Source organism: Muscardinus avellanarius, assembly GCF_963383645.1.
Source record: "Muscardinus avellanarius genome assembly, chromosome: 3".
Classification (NCBI taxonomy): domain Eukaryota; kingdom Metazoa; phylum Chordata; class Mammalia; order Rodentia; family Gliridae; genus Muscardinus; species Muscardinus avellanarius.
In genome coordinates, this window is record NC_137788.1 from 79680354 (window position 1) to 79707499 (window position 27146).

The following is a 27146-nucleotide window of genomic DNA, read 5'->3' on the forward strand; positions in this document are numbered from 1 at the left end:
AACGTTCTAACTGATATAATCCAAAACGACTGACCACATAATTTAGAGGAACATAAGATTTATTTGTGCACATTCTTTTTGGAGATTCTAGGTTCAGTCCATGTGAGGCCAGGGTCTACAAATCCAGGATATGGCAGTGAGAAGCAAAGAGAGAGAGCAAGGCTCTGCTCTGACATCATGGAGGCCAGAAGCAAGAGAGAGGGCAAGAAAACAAGGGGACTCAAAGACAAACACAGACTCTCTAAGGCCACACCCCAGGAACCCACCTTCTCTAGCCACCACCCACCAGCCCAGATTACCACCAAGGCATGGTAAATCCATCACCCTGGTTTTATCTTCTAATGAGATTACAACCTTCATAACTCAGTTACATCAACTCTGAACATTATTACTTGAGCTCTTTGGTAGACCTTCTATGTCTTACTGAGAGTATCTGATGAGATAAAGGAACCCAAAGATAAAGGTGTCTAAGCCCAGGAACCCAGGTCAATATGTAATCACGCCTTAAGTCATGTTCTTCTAAAAGAGCTCCACGTTCAGAGAAGTTCATAATGTATGTTTCAGTAGGCCTTAACATCAGTGTTAGTTGGCAGAACTAAAGATAAAGTGCCATGGATGAAAAAAAGACTTTAGGTATCTGTGGAACATAAAGGTCATTTAAATTCTTTCCTATTCTCTGCCTCTGGAAACATCGTGAGACTTGATATGGAAATAATATTCAAAAAATAGAAATAAAACAGTATTTGAGCTAGTCGTAGGAAAATAGATCCCCTTTGTAGCTCTATCTGCAACAAAGCAAAGTACTTTGTTGAAACACCAAACAAGAAAGACCCTGGTATTTTTTTTAGAGTCAAGAGATGGTTAATATTCTAACCAAATTAATTTGAACGAGAACAATGAAAAGGAAGTAAGTAGCAGTGTCCTTCTGTTTTAATGTGGTATAAGTTTCCCAGTATTCAAACTCAGTACAGAAGGTTCTTGCTGCTTGGCTACAAAGAGTTCCTGGAAATCACATACAGATTCCCTCAGAGAAGAATGGAGTAGGGCAGCATTTGGGGACTGCATTCTTCACCCAAGGATTTGATGTCATACAAAAGACAAGTTTAACCAAAAGTGTAACACTGAAGTGCTTTTGTAGCTCCCGTAAATTCCCATGTTTCTAGCAATTTATGACAGAAGGGTAAGTTCTATATTAGTGACTCCTTCATGGGCATAAGCTGAGTCTCTTAAGATCTTTCCTCAAACGAAATTTCTCTCTTATTAGCCAGATTTTAGGCTAACATGTTCAAGTCACAAATATAATTGCTCTGAATACAGCCCTCAGGTGGCTAACTCCTCAAATACCTGCTTTAGCCAATGAATGTCAAGGCTGAACTTCCCATGAAAGATATTCTTGGAGGCAAAAATATTTTTTGTTGTGAAGTGGAATGAGCTTGGACACTGGAGTCTGACAGAGCTGAATAGGAATTCTTGCTATGCCATTCACAGGTCTGTAACCTTGTGGAAGCCATTTAACCTCTCTTTACAGATTTCCTCTCCTCTAGAACAAAGATAATACCTGCCTCATGGATTTCTTTCTTTTTTTGGGGTGGGGGGTTTCCTGGAAACCCTTCTACCTCCAAGCTACACTCCCAGACCTATTTTTATATTTTTGTTAGGAAACAGGGTCTCTTAAGCCAGCACGGCTGGCTTCGATCCTGTGCGATCCTCTTGTCTCCCCCTCTCAAGCGTGGGGATTACAAGCGTGCACCATCACGCCCGGCACAGCCTCATGGATTTCATGGGAAGTTCAACAGATAGTATTTTTAGTGCCTGACAGAGTTGTCATACCTTTTTTCCCACTTAACAAAAATGATTATTTCCAAGTTAGCTTCTTTTTTTTTTTTTTTTGCAGTACTGGGGATGGAACCCAGGGACATTCTACCTCTGAGCTACACCCCCAGCCCTAGTTTTTTATTCTATATTTTGAATTAGGGTCTCACTGAGTTGCAAAGGGCCTCACTTAAATAGCTGAGGCTGTCCAAGAACTGTGATCCTCCTGTTTCAGCCTCCCAAATGCTGGGATTACAAGAATGCGTCACCACTCCCGGCTCAAAGTTAGCTTCTTAATATAAACAATTTTTTTAGTGTGATACCTCAAATTGAATCTGAAGTTCAAAACACCAAGAAATTCTTATTCTTAAAAATAAACTCCCCTGTTGACAGTAGCCATGATGTAGAAATAACTGGAATAAACAACATGTCCATCAACAAATGAAAAACAAAGTGGTAGTACTGGGGATTGAACCCATGGGTGTTCTCCTCCTGGCTAAACCCCAGCCTTTTTTTTTTAATTTTTCAAATTTTTGAAACATGGTCTTAACTAGGTTACTGAGAGTCTCACTACGTTTTTGAGATTGTTCTTAAGCCTGTGATCCTCCTGTCTCAACCTCCCAAGTTCTGGAATTACAGATGTATACTACCACGCTGAGCTTGAAAATATTATTTTTAAAATGTGGTAAATACTTTCAAAAAAATTCTTTGAGGGTCTGGAGATGGAACCCAGGGGCATTCTACCTCCGAGCTTCACCCCTGCCCTATTTTTTATTCTTTATTTTGAAACAGGGTCTCACTAAGTTGCAAAGGGTCTCACTAAGTAGCTGAGGCTGGCCATGAACTGTGATCCTCTGGTCTCAGCCTCCCGAATGCTGGTATTACAAGCGTGCGCCACCACGCCCAGCAGTTCAAATTTTTAAAAAGGAATTTTTTTTTTTTTTTTTTTTTTTTTTTTTTTGGTGTTACTGGGGTTTCTGGAAGCCCTTCTACCTCCAGGATACACTCCGAGACCTATTTTATATTATTTTTATTTGGAAACAGGGTCTCTTAAGCCAGCATGGCTGGCTTCGAACCTGCGCAATCCTCCTGTCTCTGCCTCCCAAGTGCGGGGATTACAAGCGTGTGCCACCACGCCCGGCAGAAAGGAAAAAAATTTCAATATGTGATGACATAGAAAAATCTTGAGGACATTATGTTAAGTGAAATAAGCTATTCACAGAAAGATGAATATTACATTATTCCCCTTAAATGATACATCTAAAATAATCAGGTCACAGAATAAAAGAATACACTGGTAGTTGCCGCAGATAAGAAGAGGCATCCTAACCAACAGGCATAAAATTTCAGTTAGCAAGAAAAATAAGCTCTAGAGACCTGTTGTGCAGCACTGCACCTATACTCAACTGTGTTGAACACTAAAATATTTGTTGAGAAGATAGATCTTAATTGTTCTTAATACAATAACACAAAATTCTTAGATAGTAAACTCTCTTGGTCATACTTACCAAATTTGATTGTCACATGTATTGATATTTGTAGCTGTCATAAATGCATACTGATTTCCTGTCTAGTACTTCAATTAGTCCTTACTATAATTAATCTTTCACGCACCTCCCAACAACCCTGTAAAGGAGGACATTGTCCTTTTTCACATTTTAAAGATGAGGAAAGCTGCGGGGCGGGTGGGGGGGCATGCTTGTAATCCCAATACTTGAGAAGCCAAGACAGGAGGATCTCAAGTTTGAGGATAGCCTCAACAAGTAGTGAGACTATCAACCTAGTGAAACCATTTCCAAATAAGAAATAAAATAGGGCTAGAGGTATTTCAGAGGTAGAATGCTCCTGAGTTTAATCCCTAGTTCTGCAAAATGAATGAGTGAAAGAAAGAAGAAAGAGAGAAAGAAAGAAAGAAGAAAGGAAGAAGAAAGAAAGATGGATGGATGGATGGATGATAGGGGAATAAAAAGATTAAGTAGCATACTCTGTTCTCCCACGTTGTAAGTGGCAAAGTCAGGATTCCAGCGCAGGCACCTGGGTTCAGTACCATGCTCCTAAATGATGCCTGTAGACTGTTACTTTCATACTCTAGTATTGGGGGGTGGGGTGCAGCTCAGTGGCAGAGTGTATGCTGAGTAAGCACAAGGCTCAGGGTTGAGTCCTCAAAACCAAAACACAACAACAACAATAATAATACTATATTGTTATTAGTATAGTATTGTATAATTAACAATATTAATAATAACAATACTCTATTGTTATGACATGACTGTTCTTGAGCAGAGAGAGCCGCCTCCTGCCTTAATAACTGGGGTCAGTTTTTCAAAAAGAGTATAATAGTATGCTTTTTTATTTCTTTGCCTTTTCCTACAAAAAAACCAGAGCTTTAAAATGGGTGGAGATTCTATGTCATCTGGAGAAAATTGAATTGGTAGAAATAAAATATAACACTTTTAAAATCATTTAAGATTACATTTATCTGAAGGAAGTCTCATTTGATTGCTGCAAGTCCTCTGCCATCCCCCCATTTAATTTCCTGAGTCAAAGAAAAGAAGGGTAACAGAATATTTGTTAGATCCGCTTAGGCCTAGCTGCATGCTTCCACCCCTCAGATATTTTCTATATTTAATCCGTTTACATGTTTTTTGCATGTTGCCATGGTAAAGCTCATTCTGCAGTATGAGGGACCTAGTGCTGAGGAAGGTTTTCTTAATGTTAAACCCTGCATTTTCATTTCCACATTTTATCTTGGTGTTACCAGGGCAACCAAAATAATTTCATTTTCTCTTTGAAGTTGATGCCCTTAAGGCTGTTATACCTCATGCTGACTCATTTATGTTCTGACATTTTTCTAGTTTAATTCCTACAGCGACTTTCTTTACACAGATGTTTTCTGCTTTTCTTTCTTTAACAGTCATAGCTGGTAAATTGTTGGTGTAGTGGTTAAGTATTTGTGGGGGAAGGTTACAAATCCTACTGATGATTAGTAAAGTGCTGTGGACCTTCTCACCCAAAGGGGGGAAAAAGCCAGTTTAAAAAATAATGGATAAAGCCGGGCGTGGTGGCACACGCTTGTTATCCCCGCGCTTGGGAGGCTGAGACAGGAGGATCGCGCAGGTTCAAAGCCAGCCATGCTGACTTAAGAGACCCTGTTTCCAAATAAAATATAAAATAGGTCTGGGAGTGTAGCCCGGAGGTAGAAGGCCCCTGGGTTCCATCCCCAGTACCATGATGATGATGATGATGATGACGACGACGACGACGACGACGACGACGACAGAAAATGTTGAATATTTAGAAGCTTATCCAAGTATCTCTCATCCAAACCTATTTGGTTCTTCAGGTGTGAATAGCAAGTTGCAAGAGTTTATATGGCAGTGAATTTATTAAGAAACCTATTGCCAGGCGTGGTGGCGCACACTTGTAATCCCTGCACTTGGGAGGCTGAGACAGGAGGATCGCACAGGTTCGAAACCAGCCTCAGCTACTTAGTGAGGCTCTCAGCAACTTAGTGAGGGCCTATTTCCAAATAAAATATGAAATAGGTCAGAGTATAGCCCGGAGATTGAAAGCGTCTGAATTCCACCCCAGTACCACAAAAATAAATAAATAAATAAATAAATAAATAAATAAATATAAAGAAACCTATCAAGTCTATTTCATTTCTAAGTTCAGATTGTGAGCATTTAGATACCTGCATATTTACATTTTCATTTCCTCATTTCAGAGCAGTCTTATGTTTGATTTTATACTCTGTCTTCTCTGGCAAACTCACTGCAGGGGTTAAATGGACAGTGGGCATGTATTTCTCTAGGAGCTGGTCACATAGATACATTGCCCACAGATGTTACTGTATTTTCTTATTTATCTTTGATTCCCACTGCTTGGCATTTAGTGAGTACAAAATATTGGAAGAGAGAGGGAGAAAAGAAGGAAACAGGGAAGGGAAAAGGAAGGAAAGAAAGAGAAGGGCATATCAAAGCAAGGGAAAGTTAAACCACAGAGTCTATGAACCTGGAGGATGTCATGTTAAATGAAATAAGAAAGGCAAATAAGAAAAGAAATATACTGTATGTTCTCACTTACATATAGAATCTTAAAAAGTTGATCTCATAGGAGAAAAGAGTAGAACAGTAGTCACCAGGGAGGGAGAAGATAGGTAGAGGTTAAATAACTGGTACCAAAATTTGGTGATGTAGAACTAGATTTTACTAGTTTTATTATACATTTCAAAATAATTAGAAAAGTTAAGAGATTTCCCCATGCGTGATAAATATTTAAGGTGCCAGAAATGCTGATTGCCCTGATTTGATCATTATACAATGTGTGTATATGTATACTGAATTGTCTCACTGTACTCCATAAATGTGTACAAAAATTGTATACCAATTAAAACATTAAAAAAAATTTTAACAGCCGGGCGTGGTGGCGCACGCTTGTAATCCCCAAGGATTACGCGATCAAGGTGGAGACAGGAGGATCGCGCAGGTCCAAAGCCAGCCGCGCTGGCTTAAGAGACCCTGTTTCCAAATTTTAAAAAATTATAAAAAATAGGTCTGGGAGTGTAGCCCGGAGGTAGAAGGGCTTCCAGAAACCCCAGTACCACCACAAATAATAATAATAATAATAATTTTTTTAACAGATAATAGGAGACTTTCTTCTGACCAAAGAGTGGATTTCTGTGTACAACTTAGAAGTCAGGTCCTAGGAGGGATTCTAGACGATTCTGAGGAGGTGACTGCATGGCAGGCTGGCACATGTTTGTACTGAGACAGAGGAGAAAGCATCTTTGGCCCTCATCGCTGCCACTTATGTTCAGTCTCAGGAAATTGCCAGACATCCCTGTCATTAGTGATGACTGGGTCCGCCCAGGTGCAAAAACCATGTTTGCTGATTGCAGTGAAAATCTTGTGAACTTGGTACCAAACATGGACTGATGAGCCAGAGCGCTGCAGCATTTTTAATTTTCCACACTGAATTTTACTTGAGGCTTCCTGTGGAAGATGCCCAAGTGTAGGTCAGGGTCAGTTTACATGACCCAGCAGCAGTTGGCCTCATTTTACAGCCAGGTGTAGATAAACCGAGTACATTTCATATTTTTCTACTAAAATGTGGCTTTAGAAGCTGGGCGTGGTGGTGCATGCTTGCAATCCCAGTACTTGGGAGGTGAGACAGGAGGGTCACAGGTTCAGAGCCAGACGCAGCTACTTAGTGAGGCCCTCCACAGCTTAATGAGACCTTGTTTCAAAATAAAGAATAAAAAATAGGTCTGGGGATTTATCTTGGAGGTAGAATGCCCCTGGGTTCCATCCCCAGCACCACAAACAAACAAACAAACAAATAAGTAAATAAATAAATAAAAGGTGGCTTTGAGTAGATTTTCACTTTACTTAGAAAAGCCTTTTGGTGAGTGAGACTTGGCAGCTCTTTGGTTATTCTTGTCTTTTGGTGGTACTGGGGTGGAACCCAGGAGCTTTCTACCTCCAGGCTATACCCCCAGTCCTATTTTTATATTTTATTTGGAAACAGGGTCTCACTAAGTTGCTGAAAGCCTCACTAAGTAGCTGAGGCTGGCCTCGAACCTGCGTGATCCTCCTGTCTCATCCTCCCAAGCATGGGGATTACAAGCGTGAGCCACCACGCCCGGCTCTTGGCTGCTCTTTGCCAGTAGAGCCTAAGAACATAAAGACACCGCCCTTTCTTCTCTCAGGCATCTGGACCAGCTCGTTCCTATCCTTATATCTCTAGAGAAAGAAAATATCAAATATGTTTTATTCAAAACAAACAGAAACAAAACATTTATAATAAGTAATGGAGAGCAATAAGAAACATCTTAAAAGGAGAAAAAAACAACCACATTAGCCAGGCATGGTGATATATGCCTGCAATCCTAGTACTTGGGAGACTGAGACAGGAGGGTCGTAGGTTCAAGGCCAGCCTCAGCAATTTAGCAAGACCCTCGGCAACTTAGGGAGACTCTGTTTCAAAACAAAATGGTCTGGAGGTGTAGCTCAGGGGTAAAGTGCCTCTGGGTTCAATCCCTAGTAACCCCCCCGCCAAAAAAAAAAAAAAAAAACCCAACCGCATTGCAGACCTTCTATTCTGTCTGAAATGTTCTCCTGGCCCTGGCCTCCAACTTTACCTAGCTAACTCTCCTACTAATGCTATCTAATTCCATGCTTGTGTTACTTTCTACACCCCCCACTAGCTGTATATTTTCAGACCACCCTCAAATTCTACTTCATCATGTTTCTTTCCGTTGTTATTGTGTGTGTGTGTGTGTGTGTGTGATCTGTTTTTCTACCACAAAGCAAAGTTCATAAAGAAAGAGGCTGTGGGCCAGCATCATGCCATCAAGAAGCATGCCTAGAATCCCAGTACTTGGGAGGCTGAGACAGGAGGATCACAGGTTTAAGATCAGCTTCAGAAAGCTAGTGAAACTCTCAGCAACCTACCAAGACCCTGTCTCCAAACAAAAAGTAAAAAGCTGGGAGTGTAGCTTGGAAGTGGAAAGCCCCTGGGTACAATCCCCAGTACCCCCCCCCCCACACACACACAGAAAAGTAAAGTAAAGAAAGAGGTTATGACTTTCTTATTCACTGCCTTATCCATATTAGCAAGCGCAGTAATGCCCTATGGTAGGTATTAGGGATATAAAGCTTTCAAGCACACTGGATCTGTCCTTGAGAAATGTATTTTCCTGGCGTGGTGGTGCACACATGTAATCCCAGTACTTGAGAGGCTGGGACAGGAGTATCACTAGTTCAAAGCTAGCCTCAAAAATTTAGCAAGACCCTATTTCCAAATAAAAATAAAATAGGTCTAAGGGTATGGCTTGGCATTATAATACCTGTGGGTTCAACCCCCAACACCACAAAAAAGAAAGAGACAGAGGAAGGGAAGCAAAAGTAGGGAAGGAAAGAAGGAAGGGAAGAAGGTTGTACTCAAGTAGTAGCTGTCTGTATTGATAATCTGTTCTCTATTTGGTCTCTAAGAGAAATAGAAGGGCACATCAGATCCTGGGGCTTTCTCTACCCTCATTTCCCCAAATTATATTTCTTTCCTACTGAAATTCCCAGGTGGACTCTGCTTGTATCCAAGGTAATTGAGTAGAAATAAATCAACCTAGCCAGGCGTGGTGGAGCACGCTTGTAATCCCAGCATTCGGGAGGCTGAGACAGGAGGATCACGGTTCTCGGCCAACCTCAGCTACTTAGGCCCTTTGCAACTCAGTGAGACCCTGTTTCAAAATAAAGAATAAAAAAATCAGGCTGGGGGTGTACCTCAAAGGTAGAATGCCCCTGGGTTCCATCCCCACTACTGCAAAAAAAAAAAAAAAAAAGAAAAAAAGAAAGCAACTTATCTTTCTACCAATTTCCATTTCTCTGTTGTATGGAATTTTTTTACTATGCAGAAACTTTTAATATATGTCCATATGGTCATATTTTAAGGCCCCCAAACATTGGTCTATATTAACATTTTAAGAGGGGTCAGCTAAAAAGAGATTGGAACAAATAAAAACAAACACTCCACAGTGTTCTGTAGACGCCGTCCCTTCCCTTGGCTCTCAGCCTGTTTTCCACCACCCAAAGGATCATCCTTTACATTCCCAGATTTGTCTTCAGAGCTTCCAAAGATCTTTCAACTCTGAAGTGTTTGACTTTTAAAAGTATATTTTTTTTCTGTTTGTGCCTTCTTTCTCCTAAGCTTAGGTTTCAGTTGAATTCCTGTGACCTTTCTATGCAGTTTTTAACTCTTTAATATTTGTAATTAAGAATTTTAGTCCTCTTTGTCAATTCAAGAACTCCAGCTGGTTTTGCTCCTTCTGAGTATGAGCATGAGCGTGTGTGTGTGTGTGTGTGTGTGTGTGTGTGTGTGTGTGTGTGTGTGTGTGTTGTTGGGGATGGAACCCAGAGACATTCTACCTCTGCAAAATAGCACCTTGGGCCTTTTTATATTTTACTTAGAAACAGGGTCTCACTAAGTTGCTGAGGCCAGCTTCAAACCTGCGATCTTCCTGGCTCAGCCTCCCAAGTACTGGGACTACAGGCGTGTATCACCACATCTGGTTCATGTTTTCATACCACTAATGCAGTTGCTGAACAAAATTTGTTCTGAAACCAACTTTAGATGTCACTTTGCAAGCTGATATATCACTAGGCTTCCGTATCTTCTTTTCTAGATCTTTTGGCCATTTTAAAAAATATACTTGGCAAGGCTTTAAATATTTTTGCGATTTTTTTTCCTCAGGAAGACTTTCCTACTAATAATAGCAAGTTCAAGTAAACCATTTCAAAATACTATTATAGTCTTTCTATAAAGATGACACTGTTTGGGGTCTTTTTCTAACTTCACTTAGTGGGCTTTAAGTTTTTGTCCTTCTATTTTCTTTTTGCTGACAAAAGATTTAAATTCACACATCCAAGATTTTGCACTTTGACTTATCTTATGTATGTGTGTGTGTGTGGTAGTGAGGATTGACCCAAGAGGTGTTTTTCCTCTGGTCCATACCCCCAGCTCTATTATATTTTCTATTTTGGAACCAAGTTTCACTAAGTTGCTGAGGCTGGCTTCAAACCTATGATCGTCCTGTCTCGGCCTCCTGACTACTAGGATTTCAGGTGTACACCACTACCATTGACTTGGACTGATCTTCAAAATGCATCTTGCCAAGTGTGGTGGCGCACGCTTGTAATCCCTGCTCTTGGGAGGCGGAGACAGGAGGATCGAGCAGGTTCAAAGCCACCCATGCTGGCTTAAGAGACCCTGTTTCCAAATAAAAATAATATAAAATAGGTCTGGGAGTGTAACCCGGAGGTAGAAGGGTTTCCAGGAACCCCGGTACCACAAAAAAAAAAAGCATCTTAATTATTCTTTTATTTATTGAGTGACTGTATATTGAGCATGTGTTATGTGCCAAGTACACATAACAGGTGTACTTTGGAAAACAGTGATGGACAAAACAAAAGTTATTTCTGCCTTAATAGAGCTTAGAGTACAGGGAGCCAGCATTAATGTAAGATCATGAATGGAAAATGGTATCTGTGGGAGGGGCCATGGAGGGCACACACCGGGGGGTGGTAACCTGAAATGCTGGATGTGAGTGGCACTGGATGGGTCTGCACAGGTGTTGCCAAAGTAAGGAGGAGATTTAAAAGAACATTCCAATTGTAGGATTAGCAGCCCCAGGCTCTGTCCCTATTGTTGATACCTTTTTTTGTAGTGACTTTTCTGGATTCATACAGATCATTTGGCCTTTGCTGTCATGTAAATCACCTAGTTTCATAGTTTCTTTTTTAGGCTGAATAGTTGTCTTTATTTATTTATTTATTTATTTATTTATTATTATTATTTTTTGGTGGTGGTACTGGGGTTCCCGGAAACCCTTCTACCTCCAGGCTACACTCCCAGACCTATTTTATACTTTTTATTTGGAAACGGGGTCTCTTAAGCCAGTGCGCTGGCTTCCAACCTGCATGATCTTCCTGTCTCTGCCTCCCAAGCGAGGGGATTACAAGCGTGCGCCACCACTCCCGGCAATTGTCTTTATCTTTTTCATTGAAGGATATATTAATCTTCAGAAGCAGATGCATTTTAATTAAATGGCATATATCATCCAAGAATTTTTTTCACATTCTAGCATTGAGAGGCCACCAGCCTTTGACCATAGCCTTCTAGACCCTTCATCTAAAGAAATCTTTGATGTCCTCTCTTCATTGCTAGAAAATCTTTGAGTCTACTAGCAGTATTGAATGTCTTCATGTTAGATTTTTCTTTAGCTTCATTTTGGGAACATAAAACTTGGAAGAGGTAACTCTTATAATGTCAGAAAAGATGACCACTAAATCAATACGGTAAATTTAGAGCCAAACACAACAATTATCCTTCCTATAAGCACAAAGTTTCACATTAAATATTTATGGGTCAGATGGAGAAAGACGTGGTATTGTAATTTTCAGTTGCATTCACATCAGTGTTGAGTCTGGCAAAAAAGTTTTGTAGTTGTTCATCTTCTCCTACAGACAGACCTGTTTTTCCATGGAGGCTGCAGAACCTGAGCTTCATTGTGGTTTTTCCTGCATACATCCACAGGGAAGACAAATTAAGAGCTGGCAAGAGATTGCAGCAGCCTTCCTTAGTGCCACAAAGAATCTCTCAGCAGTTAGTGATTATCTTCCATCACCAAACCATCACCGTTGTTCCCAATCCTAAAGGTAAAATTTTAGATGGTAAATTTCTGTAAATGTTAGTTCATTAAAAATCTTAGATTCTTAAATAAACTATCACTTAAAATTGAGCGTATCAATTTAAACTCCAGTCTCTTATTTTCTTAGCAGTATTGCTTTCTACTTAACATAGCTGGAAATTTAAAATTTCACCCTTATGTTAAAAAAAAAAAGAACGAAGCGGAGGAAGTTTTTGATAAGCAGTTGCTTTAGTTTCTGTCATACTTGTGATTCACTAGTACCTATCAGTTACCATCTATGTTTGTGAAAAGATGTATTTGGAAAACAAGCCAACCCTCCTGTCATAACAAATATGACAGCTTTCCCCTGTGAAATCATGAAGACTTCAACTCAGCAGTTTCTGTGAGAGCAAGGAATGTGAAATAAAAAGTGACCTTTGTCTTTTCAGATGACTCTAAACACCAGAAGTTAAGAAATAAGAAACCAGCTTTAATGTTCTGAGCGCAGGGGTCTCCTTGTCCTCTCCCCCTTTCTCTCCCGCTCTCCCTTGGTCAGGGAGCCAGCAGCTTCCAGGCAGCCGGCCTGGCAGGCCTTGCTGGGCTCCGTTCCTGGGGCTGCACTCTAACTCCCTGAGCTGGCTGCTGCTTAGGACTGTTTTCCACGCAAGGTGCAAAATTGGATTGGAGATAAACCTCAGTCTCTTTTTGCCCACCAAAGGAGGAGAAAAATCTTTAAAAACAATCATTACAGACTTAGTTAACTCTTAGGCTTACTTTTTGCATGTTGAGACTGATGAAATGAACTGAAACCTTGTCTAAACCAGTCAGTGAAACTGAGAGTTTCAGAAGCACATAGCCTTTTCAAGGGTGTATGTTTCTATTGGGCAGGGAGCTACCCTGTTAGAAAACAAGCCATTTGGTTTAAGGGAGGTTGAAAAAATGGAATAAGAAGGCCAGTGGGATGCAGAAAGTTAAGCCACTTCTAGGAGAGACTGTGTATTCTGAATAATAGAGAAAAGTAAAGGAATGATGAACATTTGATGGTGATATTATGCCCAGTTTTTAAAAGACTCTTAGATCAATCAAAACTTAGCCTCATTTCAGAAAGGATTTCTGAATTTAAATGTTCTTGAAACGTGCAGAATAAGCATTAAATTATTACTAATGCCATATAGATGGAGCTGAAGCTATCTCACCAAAAAACCCAAAGGAATGAAATCTTTCTTTTTAAGACCTCATCAATATTTAGAAATGCAAAATCCCAAACCTATATATTGTTACTAACACTTTTATGTTTAGATCTGTATTCTGTCACTTGCTTCTTAACATTTAGACGAGACAAAGAAGTCATAAAAGTTGGCCATGTCATTGGGTACAAGCTGAGACCTAAGAAAGTATTATTGATCAGCACATCCTCTTCAGCACTAGTGACAGAACATTGTGCATTAAAATTTCAGTGATCCTTAACTTTGAAACAATAAATAATTCCTGACTCCTTTCCTCATCTGAAGCATTTTCTTTGGTGGTGGATGTTTTTTGAATAATCATTATTTACAAAATGAAGCTAAATGGTAAGTCACTCTTATTTATTGTAATATCAAGCTTTATAAAAGAAGATAAGAGCATAGTAGAAGAATTTTATCTTGTTTTTTTTTTGTTTTTTGTTTTTCTTGTGGTACTAGGGGTGGAACCCAGAGGCTTTCTACCTCCGGGCTATACTCCCAGACCTGTTTTATATTTTATTTGGAAACAGGGTCTCACTAAGTCGCTGAAAGTCTCACCAAGTAGCTGAGAGCCTCACTAAGTAGCTGAGGCTGGCTTCGAACCTCTGCAATCCTCCTATCTCAGCCTCCCAAGCGCAGGGATTACAAGCGTGCACACCATTCCCAGCTGAATTTTATCTTTACTATAAAATTGGCATGTGTATTTATTTGTGTGTGAGTGTATCCTTAGGAATATTCAATTAAATAAATATATATTGAGATAAGCAAGAAATAAACTGTGTGTCCTCACCAAAATAAAAAATAACCTCTTTAAATGTATGATTAGGACAGTAAACAAAAACTAGGTCAATTGATAAAAAAGAGAAGTTTTTGTGGTCATAAGGATTGAACTCAGGGACATTCTACCTCCACAGTACACAACTAGCTCTTTTATTTGTTTATTTATTTATTTTTTATTTTGGAACAGGGTCCTGCTAGGTCGCTAAGAGTCTCACTAAGTTACTGAGGCTGGTTTTGGACCTGTAATCCTCTTGCCTCAGCCTCCCAAACACAGGGATTACAAACATATGCCACCACGCCCAGATAAAAGAGAAGTTCTAATTCATGTTTCCTTAGGGATTTTGTTAGTAAACGTTCTTCAATGATGTACCCGTGGACAAGGACACATACTTGTCTACTTTGTTCTCTCTGTTCTCCTAGCACCTACCATAGTACTTTAAGATGTAATTCACTTTCATAATCCATTTATAGTAAGCACATGAAAGAATGAAAGTGAATCATGCTTTTCAGAGAGAAAAGACAACAGAGTTATGATCAGAATGTTTGATGAATTTTTAGTGGATTCAAAGTAGTATCTTTAGTGGTATCATGACTACCATAAAGATTATGAGCTATGTGTGGTAGTGTAGACCTATAATCCCAGGACTTGGGGGGCTGAGGCTGAAGGATTGTAGGTTCATGGCCAGCCTCAGCAACTTAGCAAGGCTCTCAACTTAATGAGACCCTATTTCAAATTAAAAAACAAAATAGGACTAGAGATGTAGCTCAGAGATAGAATGCCCTGGGTTTAATCCCCAGTACTGAGAGAAAAAAAAAAAAAAAAAAGGTAACCGGAAACTATCATGTAAAACAAAGGCCTTGAGATGTATGGCCTAAAGTATATGTAATTTAAAGGATTATTATTTAAATATGCAAAGGCAATAATCAGAAAGAGGGAACTAGAAAGAAAGAACTAGAATTGCTAGATATGAGTAATTTTCTTTCCTTATCACCCTCACCCTTAGAAAAAAAACAGAGTGAGTTCAATTTGAAAACTTTCCAAATAATGTAATTGTGCCATTAACTGGACATATAACATCACGGAAGAGGATGATAAAGAAGTGCCCATTGAGTTGCAAGTTCAACTTGCCTCTGAAGAGTCGAGTCAAAATGCTCTTCTTGTTTTATGATAAGGGAGTATAGTTTAAAAATTATTTAAATGTATGGATAATAGCTTATTTTTATATTGTCAAATAAGATAAATGAAAAGATACTTGAGTGCAGGGAAAATTCTGTTTAATCATTTTGATTCTTTCAGCTTTAATCAGCATCATGTGTTGTGAGCAAAGAGCCCCAGCGTAAATAAAAATATTTGGTTAGAAATCCTGACCCACCTCTACCTGTATTCCTGGGGCAAGTCACCTAATCTCTCTTGCCTTGAGTTTTCCATCTATATAACGAGAGGACAAACTGGATGATCTCTTTGACCTCTTTTAGGGTCTAAAATCTTATTTATGATTTGTTCTCTTAGTGAAGTGTATTTCTATAGAGCCATATAATTCTATTTCTCTTTGGTGGCTTTTCCTAGAAATACTTTTCTATGTTTACCATGACTATATAATAAAACACAATCTAGAGTGAGGCTCTCACAAGAGAAAAAGATATAACTTATATGTAATTGGGGATCGAACCCAGGGGCATTTTACCTTTGAGCTGAGCTTCACCCCCAGCCTTATTTTATTTTTATTTTTATTTTGAGACAGGGTCTTGCTAGGTTGATGAGAGAGTCTCACTGTTTCCTGAGGCTGTTCTCAAACTTGTAATCCTCCTGGCTCAGCCCCTCCAGTACCAGAATGACATGTGTGAGGCACCACACACAGCTCTTCTACATTTAATTTTCTTCTTTACACTGCTAGAGAAAAGCAGTTTACTTTTTTATAACTGATATTTTGAACATTCTGATGGCTGTATTCTGACTAGTAGCCCTTTTGGGTACAACCTAGAAGGACTCATCAATGTAAAATCTTGGCATTTATGTTCTCTTCCTCTCTGCACTTCTCCATACTGGCCTCACCTATGCTAATGTCTTGGCCCTATATTGAGGGGCCTTCCACTCATGACATTATTCATGTATACACTTTGAATTTGTAGTTATTATTTTTAACTAAGTTACAAATATTTTCTAATTTATTAATCAGATATTAAATTATGTCCCATTGTTCTATACAGTATTAAAAACTTGGGACTTAAGTTGAGTGTCTACTATATGCCAAGGATTATTTTCTAGGTATTTGTGATATATTAATAAAAAATAGACCTGAAAATCAAGTCCTACTTTTATGAAACTTATATTCTTGTGGAAAGAGAGAAGCAGTATATTGGTTTGTTTTGGAGGGGTAGATTGTGGATGTAAGAACAGAAAGGGGTCAAGGATAACTCCAATATTTTTGCTGTGGCAACTGGGCAGATAGAGCTGCTATATACTGACTTGGAAAGCTACAGATGGAGTAGGGCTTTGCTGTAGGGTGGGGAGGAGAGGGTGAAGGAGGAGTTGGTTTGGGACATGTTGAGTTTGATGTGTCTACTGGATGCTGCACATGGAGTTGAATCTGCGAGTCTGGATGGCAATATGAATTAACTGCATTGAGACAGGGAAATGAATGAGTTAAAGTCTGTGATGTCCTAGAAGCCATTCGAGGAATGGTCAAGATGCTTCTGATAGATCAAATGTGATAGCAAATGAGATCTGACTGTTGGTTTAGCAACAAAGATGAGCAATGTGCCTGGATTTCTTTTCTGTAGCACTCATATTTCATGCATTCAGGAATCAATAAATTATTTTTATTCATTCTATTAAGGGGCCTTTCATTGGGTTATTGATATGATTCTTATCACTTGGACTTTGTTTCTTTGGATGGTATATGATTGCTATCAAATGGTGATGCTATTTACACATTGCCTAAAAATGTGGAATAAAACAAATGCCAGCCATGCTCACCTAGTAGCCATCGGAGAACAGTGTTAGCAATGAAGTCATTATCAAAGTATTAGAATAAGTCATGGATTAATAAGCAGGGTAGCATACATTCTATGAAATTAACTCTAGGGTAGAAAATATAAAATTTTCCTGGGAATAGTTTTGTCCTGGTAGGGACATAGAATTTTAGGAAGATTATAAGTGAAAGAAATATGTAAGTAAAAAAAAAAAAATAAGAAACTCTCTTTGTACCTAACTTTACCAATATTCTATCCCAAAAGAAAAAAAAATTATATCTTTGAGAGGTTAAAATATGGTGTTTTATAATAAGTGTTTTTCCAAAAGAAAATGCATAGAGAAAAATGCAAAAGGTTCCAGGAGCAGAGTTATAATGTAGAAGTTTAGATTCTTAAAATTAGGATTCCAGAATCCCTTGATTTAATTAGAAATGGCATATTTCTAATTAGATGAACTAAAATTTGTATAATGAGTTGGAAATTGGGGTCAGAGGAAGTATAATCACTTAACATTTTTAAAATAGAAAAAAAATTTAACTAGAAATAAAATTATGCTGATGTATCTTTAGGCCCATAAGTGTCTAAACCTCACAGTTTATTCAGAGTGGCTTTTTTTATCTTGCAACTCTAACTCTTGAACTTGTCACAAATAACTTAGAAACAATAATAATAATGAAAGAGAAGGCAAGTGTGATGGTCAGTGCAATAAATGCATGACTTTTCAGAGGTGCAAAAAAATTGTAAAAGAAGAATACAAAGAAATTTTTCACTTAAGCAAGCAAAAGGTCTATCCACTCTATTTAATAGGAGATTTTTATTCAGCTCTTCCTCTTTATATTAAAACCATTAAGGATGAGTGCCCAATCAACCAATCTTGTGTTGCCTGTCGGGTGGCAGCCACAGGGTTAGCCCTAGTACTGTCCAGCTCTCTATACAGACTTGCAAGGGACCAGCCTCCTTCTTGAGAACTAACCATACTGCCCAAGGATCCACTCATTGGACAGAGCATCTAGCACCAGTCTCATACCAAAACATTTCTACAGCAGGCTGTAAGGCCACAGCCACCTATGTGGGTGGTTGCCCATGACAAGAGCTATAGGTATACCACACTTCCACAGACACAGGGGCTGCCCCTTTCTCATAGGGTCTTGGAGTGTCTCCCACTTCTGTGGTTCAGAGGGGGCTGTCACTCAGAAATGCACTAGCCCCAACAAAGCTTTCTCTTCCACATAGGGACTTGGGGTATCTCTCACTTCCATGGGTCCTAAGGGGACTGCCACATGGAACTATACTGGCCCCAGCAAAGTATAAAACTATTCAGACAAAGGGCCACTAGAAAACTGTGCTCACTGATCTACGTATGTACCCCGCTTTGTCAGAGTGGGTGTTCAGTCTATCCCCATCTGGGGGGTTCGAGTCCAGAATCTCAGCCAACCTTCAGTAGGGAAGATAGTCTGCACCATTATTCACCCTATACCTGTAATGGGTACCTGTAATGCCCTCAGAGGGTGGCATATGCCTCTGCCTCTTTCCAAAGCTGTGGCCCAAACCTAAACTGGATTCACCAAAACCCCAGAAGACCCAGATCTAGGTCTATCACTGCTTTGGGTATCACCTGTTTGTTCCTGGTCTATTATTGCTTCTGGTATCACTTTTGTCTTATTCAACCAGACAATGCCTAAGAACTTGACAGAATATCCAATTCCCTGGACCTTGTCCTCCTTGGCAGTCTACCCCCATTCCTGGAAAGCAGCTCAGAGACTGCATGCAGCTGCTTCTAACTCTGTAAGAGAATCAGGTTAGCATAACATCATCTATATAATGAAGCAACCCAATTTCCTCATGCCCCCCAGTAACTTGTCCTGCCATGCAATCACAATTCTCATGGCTTGGGAAAGTTAAAAAGGAGCATAACTGGATGTCCTCTAGTAATAGTCTTTACCACACACACCCAGAGCCTGAATTCTCCAATGGTTGTCTGCATAGTCAGTCCCTGTAACACGTCCACCCCCAGGACATACTCAGCAATGGGGGATATATGCACATCATGCTGCTTTGGAGGCAAACATCGTATTGCCAAAATCACTGGGGCACATCCACTGTCAACCTTTGCCAGGATGTGTTACATGCTGTGGGAGGGCCAATAAATGGTTAATTCCAAATGTGGCAGCCAGTTCCCCCACTAACTAGATACTCCCACCCAGTGTTTAGCCACCACTGCCACTGTGGTGGACTGCTGCATGTGCCATCCACCAATATCCTGACTCACCCTGGGCCACCACCAGAGTCCTCGTGCCCCAGAGTCTATGCTTCCACCACTGCAGCTAGGACATTCCATCCAGACCATGGACCTGCCAATGCACTCTGGAATACGTGGCTCCAGCACTTTTAAAGCTAAAGCCTTCTGGACTTCTTCTGGCTAGGCATGTATCTATCTCATCTCAATTCCCTAGTGGGCTCCATGCTGCCAGATAGTTTACTACCAAGAAGCAAAGGGAAGTCAGGGGCAACATTCCCTCCACCCTGAGTTGCTCCTTCAAGGACTGCTCCTTCAAGGACTGCTCCTCTGGAGGGGCGCTGGGAGTACTTACCTCATCCTGCCAACTACGCCAATTGTCAGGGGTCCTGTGGTCACAGACGGTGAAAGCCCCAGGATGAAGAAAGCATGCAGAACCACCATCCAGAGGAAGAAAACAGCAACTTATTTCCAGATCCATTCATCATATAGGATTCCAGGTACAATGGTACACACCCACACCAGCATGACATACACACGTGTATTTACTTTGCTTGTTAATTTCGCATATGCAGTGTTTATGTACGAAACACATGTGCATCCGCAGTGCAAGATGTGCACCCATTCATGACCATGCAGGACACGTGCCAGGTCATGCGGTCAGCTCCAGCCTGTACTCCTTCTGGGCCCCCACATGCCTCAAGCCTTTTGCCTTTTTCACTAATAGTACAAAGTCATTGGTGGTTAAGGTGCCTTTGCATGAGTCAAGATAGAGGCACCAGGCTGTACTGACGGGGTGTATTCTTCATGTTTATAAACTAGCAATTTATTTCTTAAAACCAGTTTCACTTAATGTGCCTGTTGAAGCAGTAAAAATTATCATTTTAATAGCTCTCTACTCTTGACTGCATGTTGTAGTAATACAGCAGGTGATGAAATGGGAGGAACACACAGAACACTTTGGCTGCATTCCAAAGTACGGTGGCATCTCAGGGGGAAAGCCCTGTGTGATGTTCCAGTTGAAAATTGAATTAGTTATTCTATCATATCACAGTACTGTTTGTACATGAATAAAACAACTGATTATTCAAACTTGGGTATGTGATATATTAAGTTCTCAAAATGAATTCTTGACAGTGAGTGGTAAAATTTATATTTTCAAGTAATAATTAAAATCCTGAAGAACTTGCATTTGCCACTGTGAGCTTGACAGTTTCTGAATACTTAAAAATTTTGATGATAGCAGTGGTTAATATTAATTACTATGATTTTTAAACATTTTATAATTAAATGTGTCCAAATTTGGAAGATCACATAACTCAGTGATCCATTATTTTCCAAATTACTAGGGCATGTTGTTATAAAATCACACATGAGTAAAAGAATTTTCAAGGTGCTAGTGGGATGAATGGGTTTTAATGTAAAGTTTTTAATATTCATTAATATAGTTTCCAAATTCCATGTTGTAACAAACCTAGTCAGAGTTTAGTATAGTCTCAAAAATGATTATCCACAATAAAGTGTAAAAGCCATTAGACACTCTCAGGCAGGGTGTGGTAGTAGTACACAAATGTAATCTCAGTACTTAGGAGGCTGAGACAGGAAGATCACAAGTTCAAGGCCACACTCAGCAACTTAAAAACTGTTTCAAAAAAAGAAAAAAAGTCCTCCTTGGGGATGTACTTTGAAAGTAGAATGCCCCTGGGCTCAATTCCCAGTACCACCCAAAAAATGATACTCCTCACATTTCTAACCACGTATCTTTGTGGCCAGGTTTAACCTGTGAACCTCAACCCAAACAAAATATACAACAGCTTGAATGTAGAAGCAGATCTGAGATAGTAAACCAACATTAAAAAGATTTCTAAAAATGTAAAATACTGCCATAGTCTCACTAACTTTGTGTTTAGGAAGATGGAGTTATTTTTTCATAGTAATCTACATTAACATGCAATACATTCATTTACTAAAGATTAATATAATATTTTTTGAATTTCTTGGTTTTAATTTCTAACATGGTAAATGTTTATGGGTATAACTGAAAAGCACTTTGGGCTTCTCTTCATTATGTTTTAGAGCATGAAGGAGTCCTAAGACCAAAAATTTTGAGAACCAGTGGTCTGTGTTGGTGACTTTTCTTCCTGAAACTGGCCCTGACTTAAATGAATGAGCTCAATTCCCTCCAGAGTGTAAAGGGAGGAGGATATCATGAAAAAGACAACAACCAAGTCTTTAAGAGCACTTTTCTTGGCCAACATTCCCACTGCCATAATACAAAATGACTGACCACACAACTTAGAGGAAGGAAGATTTATTTGCTTACAGTTTTTTACATATTGGAGATTCTGAGTTCAGTTCATGTGAGGCCAAGGCCTGAAGCTCAGGACATGGCAGCTAGAAGCAGAAAGGAAGCTCACAAAGCTCTGCTTTCACATCAAGGAGGCCAGAAAGAGAGCAGGAGGAGGAGGAACCACAGTCCCCAAGGCCACAACCCCAGGAGCCCTTCCTTAGAAACCAAGCCCCTCTTCCACATTGCTACATTGCTTCATGGGACTGGGAGAGCATATGCAAACTATTACCACAGTCCACTATGACACTGATAGATTGCTGATTGTCAGTGTCACTGCAGCTTATTAGGATCACCCCAAATCTGAGTTGTATAAACATCTAAATTTATTCATAATTTATTGAGCAGTTTTCCAGGTGATATTGTTTTCAGATTCAATATAGTAATTGATGAGAATTCAAAATAGAATAAGACAGTGGCTTCTGAAGCAAAACTTAGAAGATGAATTAGTACCTGTCTGTGATTATCACCAAAACTACTGACTGGAACACATCTGGGTTGGTGAGGTTGTCATGATTCACTGAGAAAAGAGACCATAAGGTGTCAGGAAAACCAAAGTGTAAACTAGTCTGAAATTTTAATGACACTAAGACTATACAAAGTAATTTATTTAGCTTAAGTGATTTGCCTGCGACATATGTTTTAAGAACATGCATATGCATGATATTTAGGTTCTACTTTCAAGAAATGTGCAGCCTAGAGGTGGTGACAGAATGGAATTAATGTGTTTCTGTTGAAATGAGGAAGTCATGTCAAATGCTGCACAGATATTAAATCAATAGTTTATAGGTGGCAGCATCACTAGGCAGCTGAAATCCTCAACACTACAAAAGAACAAAAAGCAAAAGGGAAAGCAAATTATTTTTTGGGGGGCGGTATTGGGGATGGAACCCAGGGGCTTTACTACCTCTGAGCTATACTCCCAGAACTATTTTATACTTTATTTGGAAACAGGTTCTCACTAAGTTGCCGAGAGCCTCACTAAGTAGCTGAGGCTGGCTTCGAACCTGTGCGATCCTCCTGTCTCAGCCTCCCAAGCGCGGGGATTACAAGCGTGCGCCACCACACCCAGCTCCAAATTATTGTTTAAAAAGAAGGCATAAGGCAGCAAGACAGGATGAATAGTACTAGAGTATCTTCCAAGGCTATAACCACCAATGAATTCAAGGAGAAGCTTGGCTTTTATCTGAGATGTGTATTGTATAATTCATTATCACAGAAGGGAAGTTTATGAAACAAGCTTTAGGAGATGAAGCAGCAAATGTAGCCCTTCCCCTGCCTCCTTAATTAGGACTATGTAACAAAAACAGATAGAGAGCCAGATTATTAGATATAAAGAAGGTGGAAGAAAAGAGGCTTTCTTTTTGGCACTCATTGGTCACCCTAGTAGCAGGGTCATTAAGCCCAAGTTCTGGGCCACAGTTTAAAAAAAGTGAACATGGGGACTGAGGAGGGAGAATGCAGAATAAGAAAGGGAAGTGTCTCTTTCATCTTTGCACTGAGCCTCAGATGCACCCTGCTCTTTTGGCTTCTGTTGTTTAGATATAGGTGTTTTGCATTAGTCAGCTTTGTATCACTGTAACAAATACCTGAGACAAATCACTTTAAAAGAAGAAAGGCAGCCAGCTATGGTGGTGCACACTTGCAACCCCAGTACTATGGGAGGCTGAGGCAGGAGGATTGTGGTTTCCAGCAACTTATGAGACCCAAATAAATATTTCCAAGTAAGAAATAAAATCAGGCAGGGGTAGAATGCCTCCGGGTTCAATCCCTAGTACCAATAAATAAATAACAAAGGTTTCTTTTGGTTCTTTTGGACCTTGAAGGTCTCAACCTGTGGTTTGGTTGTCCTGTTGCTCTGGGCCTGTTGTGAGTCAGTATGATGTCGTGGGAATGTGTGGTCAAAAAGGCCTGTTTACCTCATGGCAGCCCAGAAACAGAGAGGGGAAGGGATGAGCATCCCAAAAGTCCCTTCAAGGGTGCATCCTCGGGTGACCTAAAACCTTCTACTAGACCCCACCTCTTAAAATTTCCACCAGCTCCTAACAGTACTACAGGCTGGTGACTTAGCCTTCAATGCATGAGCCTTGGTGGGGGGCACTTACCCAAACCATAGAAGTTCCTAGGAAAAACTGATTTATCAAAAGAGAAAATCAAAGTATGTGTGAGGTTCCCAATAAAATGTAAATACAAGAAAAGAAATCAAGACAAAAAAAAACCCCACAGAAACAAAATAGGGGCAGAGATAGAAAATGAGGTCTCCCAACATTTCTACCACCAATATGATCTCTCTTAAAAGACAATGACCATGGGCAATATTGCTTTCCTTCCTGTGGAGCAAGGAAAATGTTTTACAGATAGGGCTTGGGAAAGCATGAACACAAACAAATGCTGAAACGATACCTAGAACATAGGTCAAAGCAGCAACCCAGGAAGGTCAGATAAATAGTAAAACGTTTCCAAGGATGGGCTCTGTTCTGGCCAGCATCTTTGTGTTCTGTGTGAGGGAAGTGAGGATCCAGGACTTGGTCATGATCTCTCTGTCCCACTAGAACACAAAGGGAGCCCAAGTCACTCAATAAATGTCCCTGGTACTTGTAAGAATTCAATGAGCTTAATAGCAGTTAGCAATAGTTAAGTAATATTTAATGTTACTAACATAAAAATGGATATTTATTTATTTATTTATTTATTTATTTTGCAGTACCAGGGATTGAACTCAGGGGCATTCTACCTCTGGGCTGCACCTCCATTGCTATTTTTTATTCTTGTAACTAACTAGTGAGAGGGCCTCACTAGTTAGCTGAGTCTGTCCTTGAACCTGCAATCCTCCTGTCTCAGCCTCCTAAGCACTGGAATTATAGGCATGTGCCACATGCCCGGCTTCCTTTAGCTCTTTTTTTCTTTTTCCTTTTCTTTTTTTTTTATTTTAACAGGGCTGGGGATGGAAACCAGGAGCATTTGACCTCCAAGCTACACCCCCTGCCCTATTTTGTATTCTTTATTTTAAAACAGGGTCTCACTGAGTTGCAAAGTGCCTCACTAAGTAGCTGAGGCTGTCCGCGAACCATGATCCTCTAATCTCAGCCTCCCGAATGCTGGGATTACAAGCGTGCGCCACCACACCCAGCTTTCCTTTAGCTTTTAAAGGTAGCCCTACCACCAGTCTCTGAGGTGGTTTTGTGTGCATTGTCTCACTGACACACTGGTGTGCCTTGACCTCTCCTGGGCTCCTACAGACATGGGCTTCTGATGGGTGGAGGCAGCATCTTAAATGCTGGTAACAATGCACTGTGTTGTGAGTGAAGATAGTCACCAGTGATCTCTCCTTTTTCAGAAACATGATTCCAGTGACAGAATTCCGGCAGTTCTCTGAGCAGCAGCCTGCCTTCCGGGTGCTGAAGCCATGGTGGGACGTGTTTACTGATTACCTCTCGGTGGCTATGCTAATGATCGGCGTGTTTGGGTGTACCTTACAGGTAGGTACCTAGGCCCATGGTGGATGGGGGCCAGAGCGAAATACCAAGTCACTGAAGCTTCTTAAAAGAGATGGCTATGTGAATTTTAACCATGTAAATGTTAGTTGTGCTTCTCTCTTTGTCTGTGGCATTTGTAATCATGGCAGGGAGCCTGAAAAACTTATTTATTAAACTTTCCTAATAAGGCAGATATGGTACTTATAAGAATTAAATGAAGCCGAGCGTGGTGGCGCACGCTTGTAATCCCAGCATTCAGGAGGCTTGAGACCCAGAGGATCGCGGTTCGCGGACAGCCTCAGCTACTTAGTGAAGCCTTCTGCAACTCACTGAGACCCGGTTTCAAAATAAAAAATAAAAAATAGGGCAGGGTGTGTAGCTTGGAGGTCGAATGCCCCTGGGTTCCATCCCCAGACCCTCAAAAAAAAAAAAAAAAGAATTAAATGAGTTTAACAGCAGTTGACAATAGTTAAGTAATATTTAATGTTACTAACATCAAAAAGAATCCTTTAGCTTTTAAAGTTGGCTCTACAGCTATATATATTATATATTTTTCTCCAAAGTGCCATTTATATTGCCAAAATGGAATTTTTTACTTGTTTTAGGAAACCTTAAAAACCTAATAATAAGATATATTTAATAAATAAGATTTTGATAATAAAATTTTATATAATAGATACCAATTTCTGGAAGAATTAATATTGTGGTGAGATATTATTTTGCCTAGTATTTATTAGTTCTGAATGAAACTTGTAACCCAATCAAAATGTATCCTATATAGATACTATATATTCATATACTGAATCACCTGCTGTGTACCAGGCACCATACTTGGAGGACATGGATTCCTGTAAGTAGTTCATTTCTAGGGGAGAACTAAATACAGCAGCAATCAGAAAAGGTTTGTTAGACTTTGGTACAGGTGTCCACAGGCTCACTCTGCTTAGCCTGGGAACAAGAGAAATGGTAATGGTCGCATTAAAGCTTGAAGAACCAGCTGGAGCTCTTCAGCAGCAGGCACTGAGGGTGGGAGAACATGCCGGGAAGAGGAGAGAAAGCTCCAAGTCCTGGATGTGAGAAAGAACACAACATCTTTGGAAACCATCAGTAGGACTGGCACAGATTGGGAGTCATTTGTGTGAGAGTCCGCGCCATGCCTGTGAATGGGATCCCTCAGAAGAATGTGGTGAAGCCACGTCAGGAACAACATTGAAGCGACACGGAAGAGTAAGGGTCCCCTGAGGAAGACGGAGAAGGGGACCGCCACAAGGACCATGAGGATGGCCGGACACCAGGAGGTTGGTGTGTCAGAAGCCAAAGGAGGTCCACACCTCCCTTTGAATGAAACTTGTAACCCAGTCAAAATATATCCTGTACAGATACTACGCTGGCACAGGCAGTTCTCCACAAACCACAGACCAAAGAAAGAAAAGCAGCAGTTAGACCCTTGGAAATCTTAGTGTCAGTAGGTGGAAGATAAAGTAGAGAATGTAAGGTCATGTGACTTACAGGAAGATCAGCTAGAAGAGGAAGTAGGGAGAGAAGACTAACCAGAGTGTTGCAGCATGAAAATGAAGGCTTCCTTGCAGTGAATTATAATAATAGTTGACACAGAGAGCTTCCTGTTGATGGGGCACTCTGCTTTACACGTATTTAACTCATTTCTCTCTCATGATGAATTTAGGCTATAGGGGCTGTCATAGTCCCCATTTACAAATGATACACCTGAGGTACAGAAAGGTTAAGGAGTCCTTCCAAGGTGGGTGGCCAAGCCCTTATTCATACTCCCTCAACAGTGACCCAAACATCTGGGGGTTGAACCCAAAGGTGTTCTTCCACTAAGCTGCACCCTCCACCCCTTTTTATTTTTATTTTGAAATGGGGTCTTGCTAAGTGATTGTACACTGGCCCCAAACCTGAGATCTTGTCTCAGCCTCCCAGTATTAGAATTACAGACATATGCCACCACTTCCAGCCCAAAGTCCTTGTTCTAAATTCCAAATATCACTGCCTAACAGTTGGTCATTTTGCCCCTCCACAGCCACCCAAGAAAGGATACTAATGAAAAACTAGAGTCTAAAAAAAAAAGAGCAGAAATTCATTCATAAATAAA

The 27146-nt window shown here is 40.2% G+C and overlaps 1 protein-coding gene across 1 annotated transcript in view; it reads left to right on the plus strand.

Moving 5' to 3' along the window:
- Positions 1-943: 943 nt before the first annotated feature.
- The window catches only part of LRRC8C (leucine rich repeat containing 8 VRAC subunit C), a gene marked incomplete at its 3' end in the record, with an annotated part of 54994 nt that continues 28791 nt past the window's right edge, over positions 944-27146 (plus strand). The window contains exons 1-2 of the mRNA XM_080691917.1: positions 944-1126; positions 24895-25036. Coding sequence (XP_080548043.1) covers positions 24899-25036 — 138 coding nt within the window. The 5' untranslated portion in view covers positions 944-1126; positions 24895-24898. The remainder of the gene's footprint in view (positions 1127-24894; positions 25037-27146) is intronic.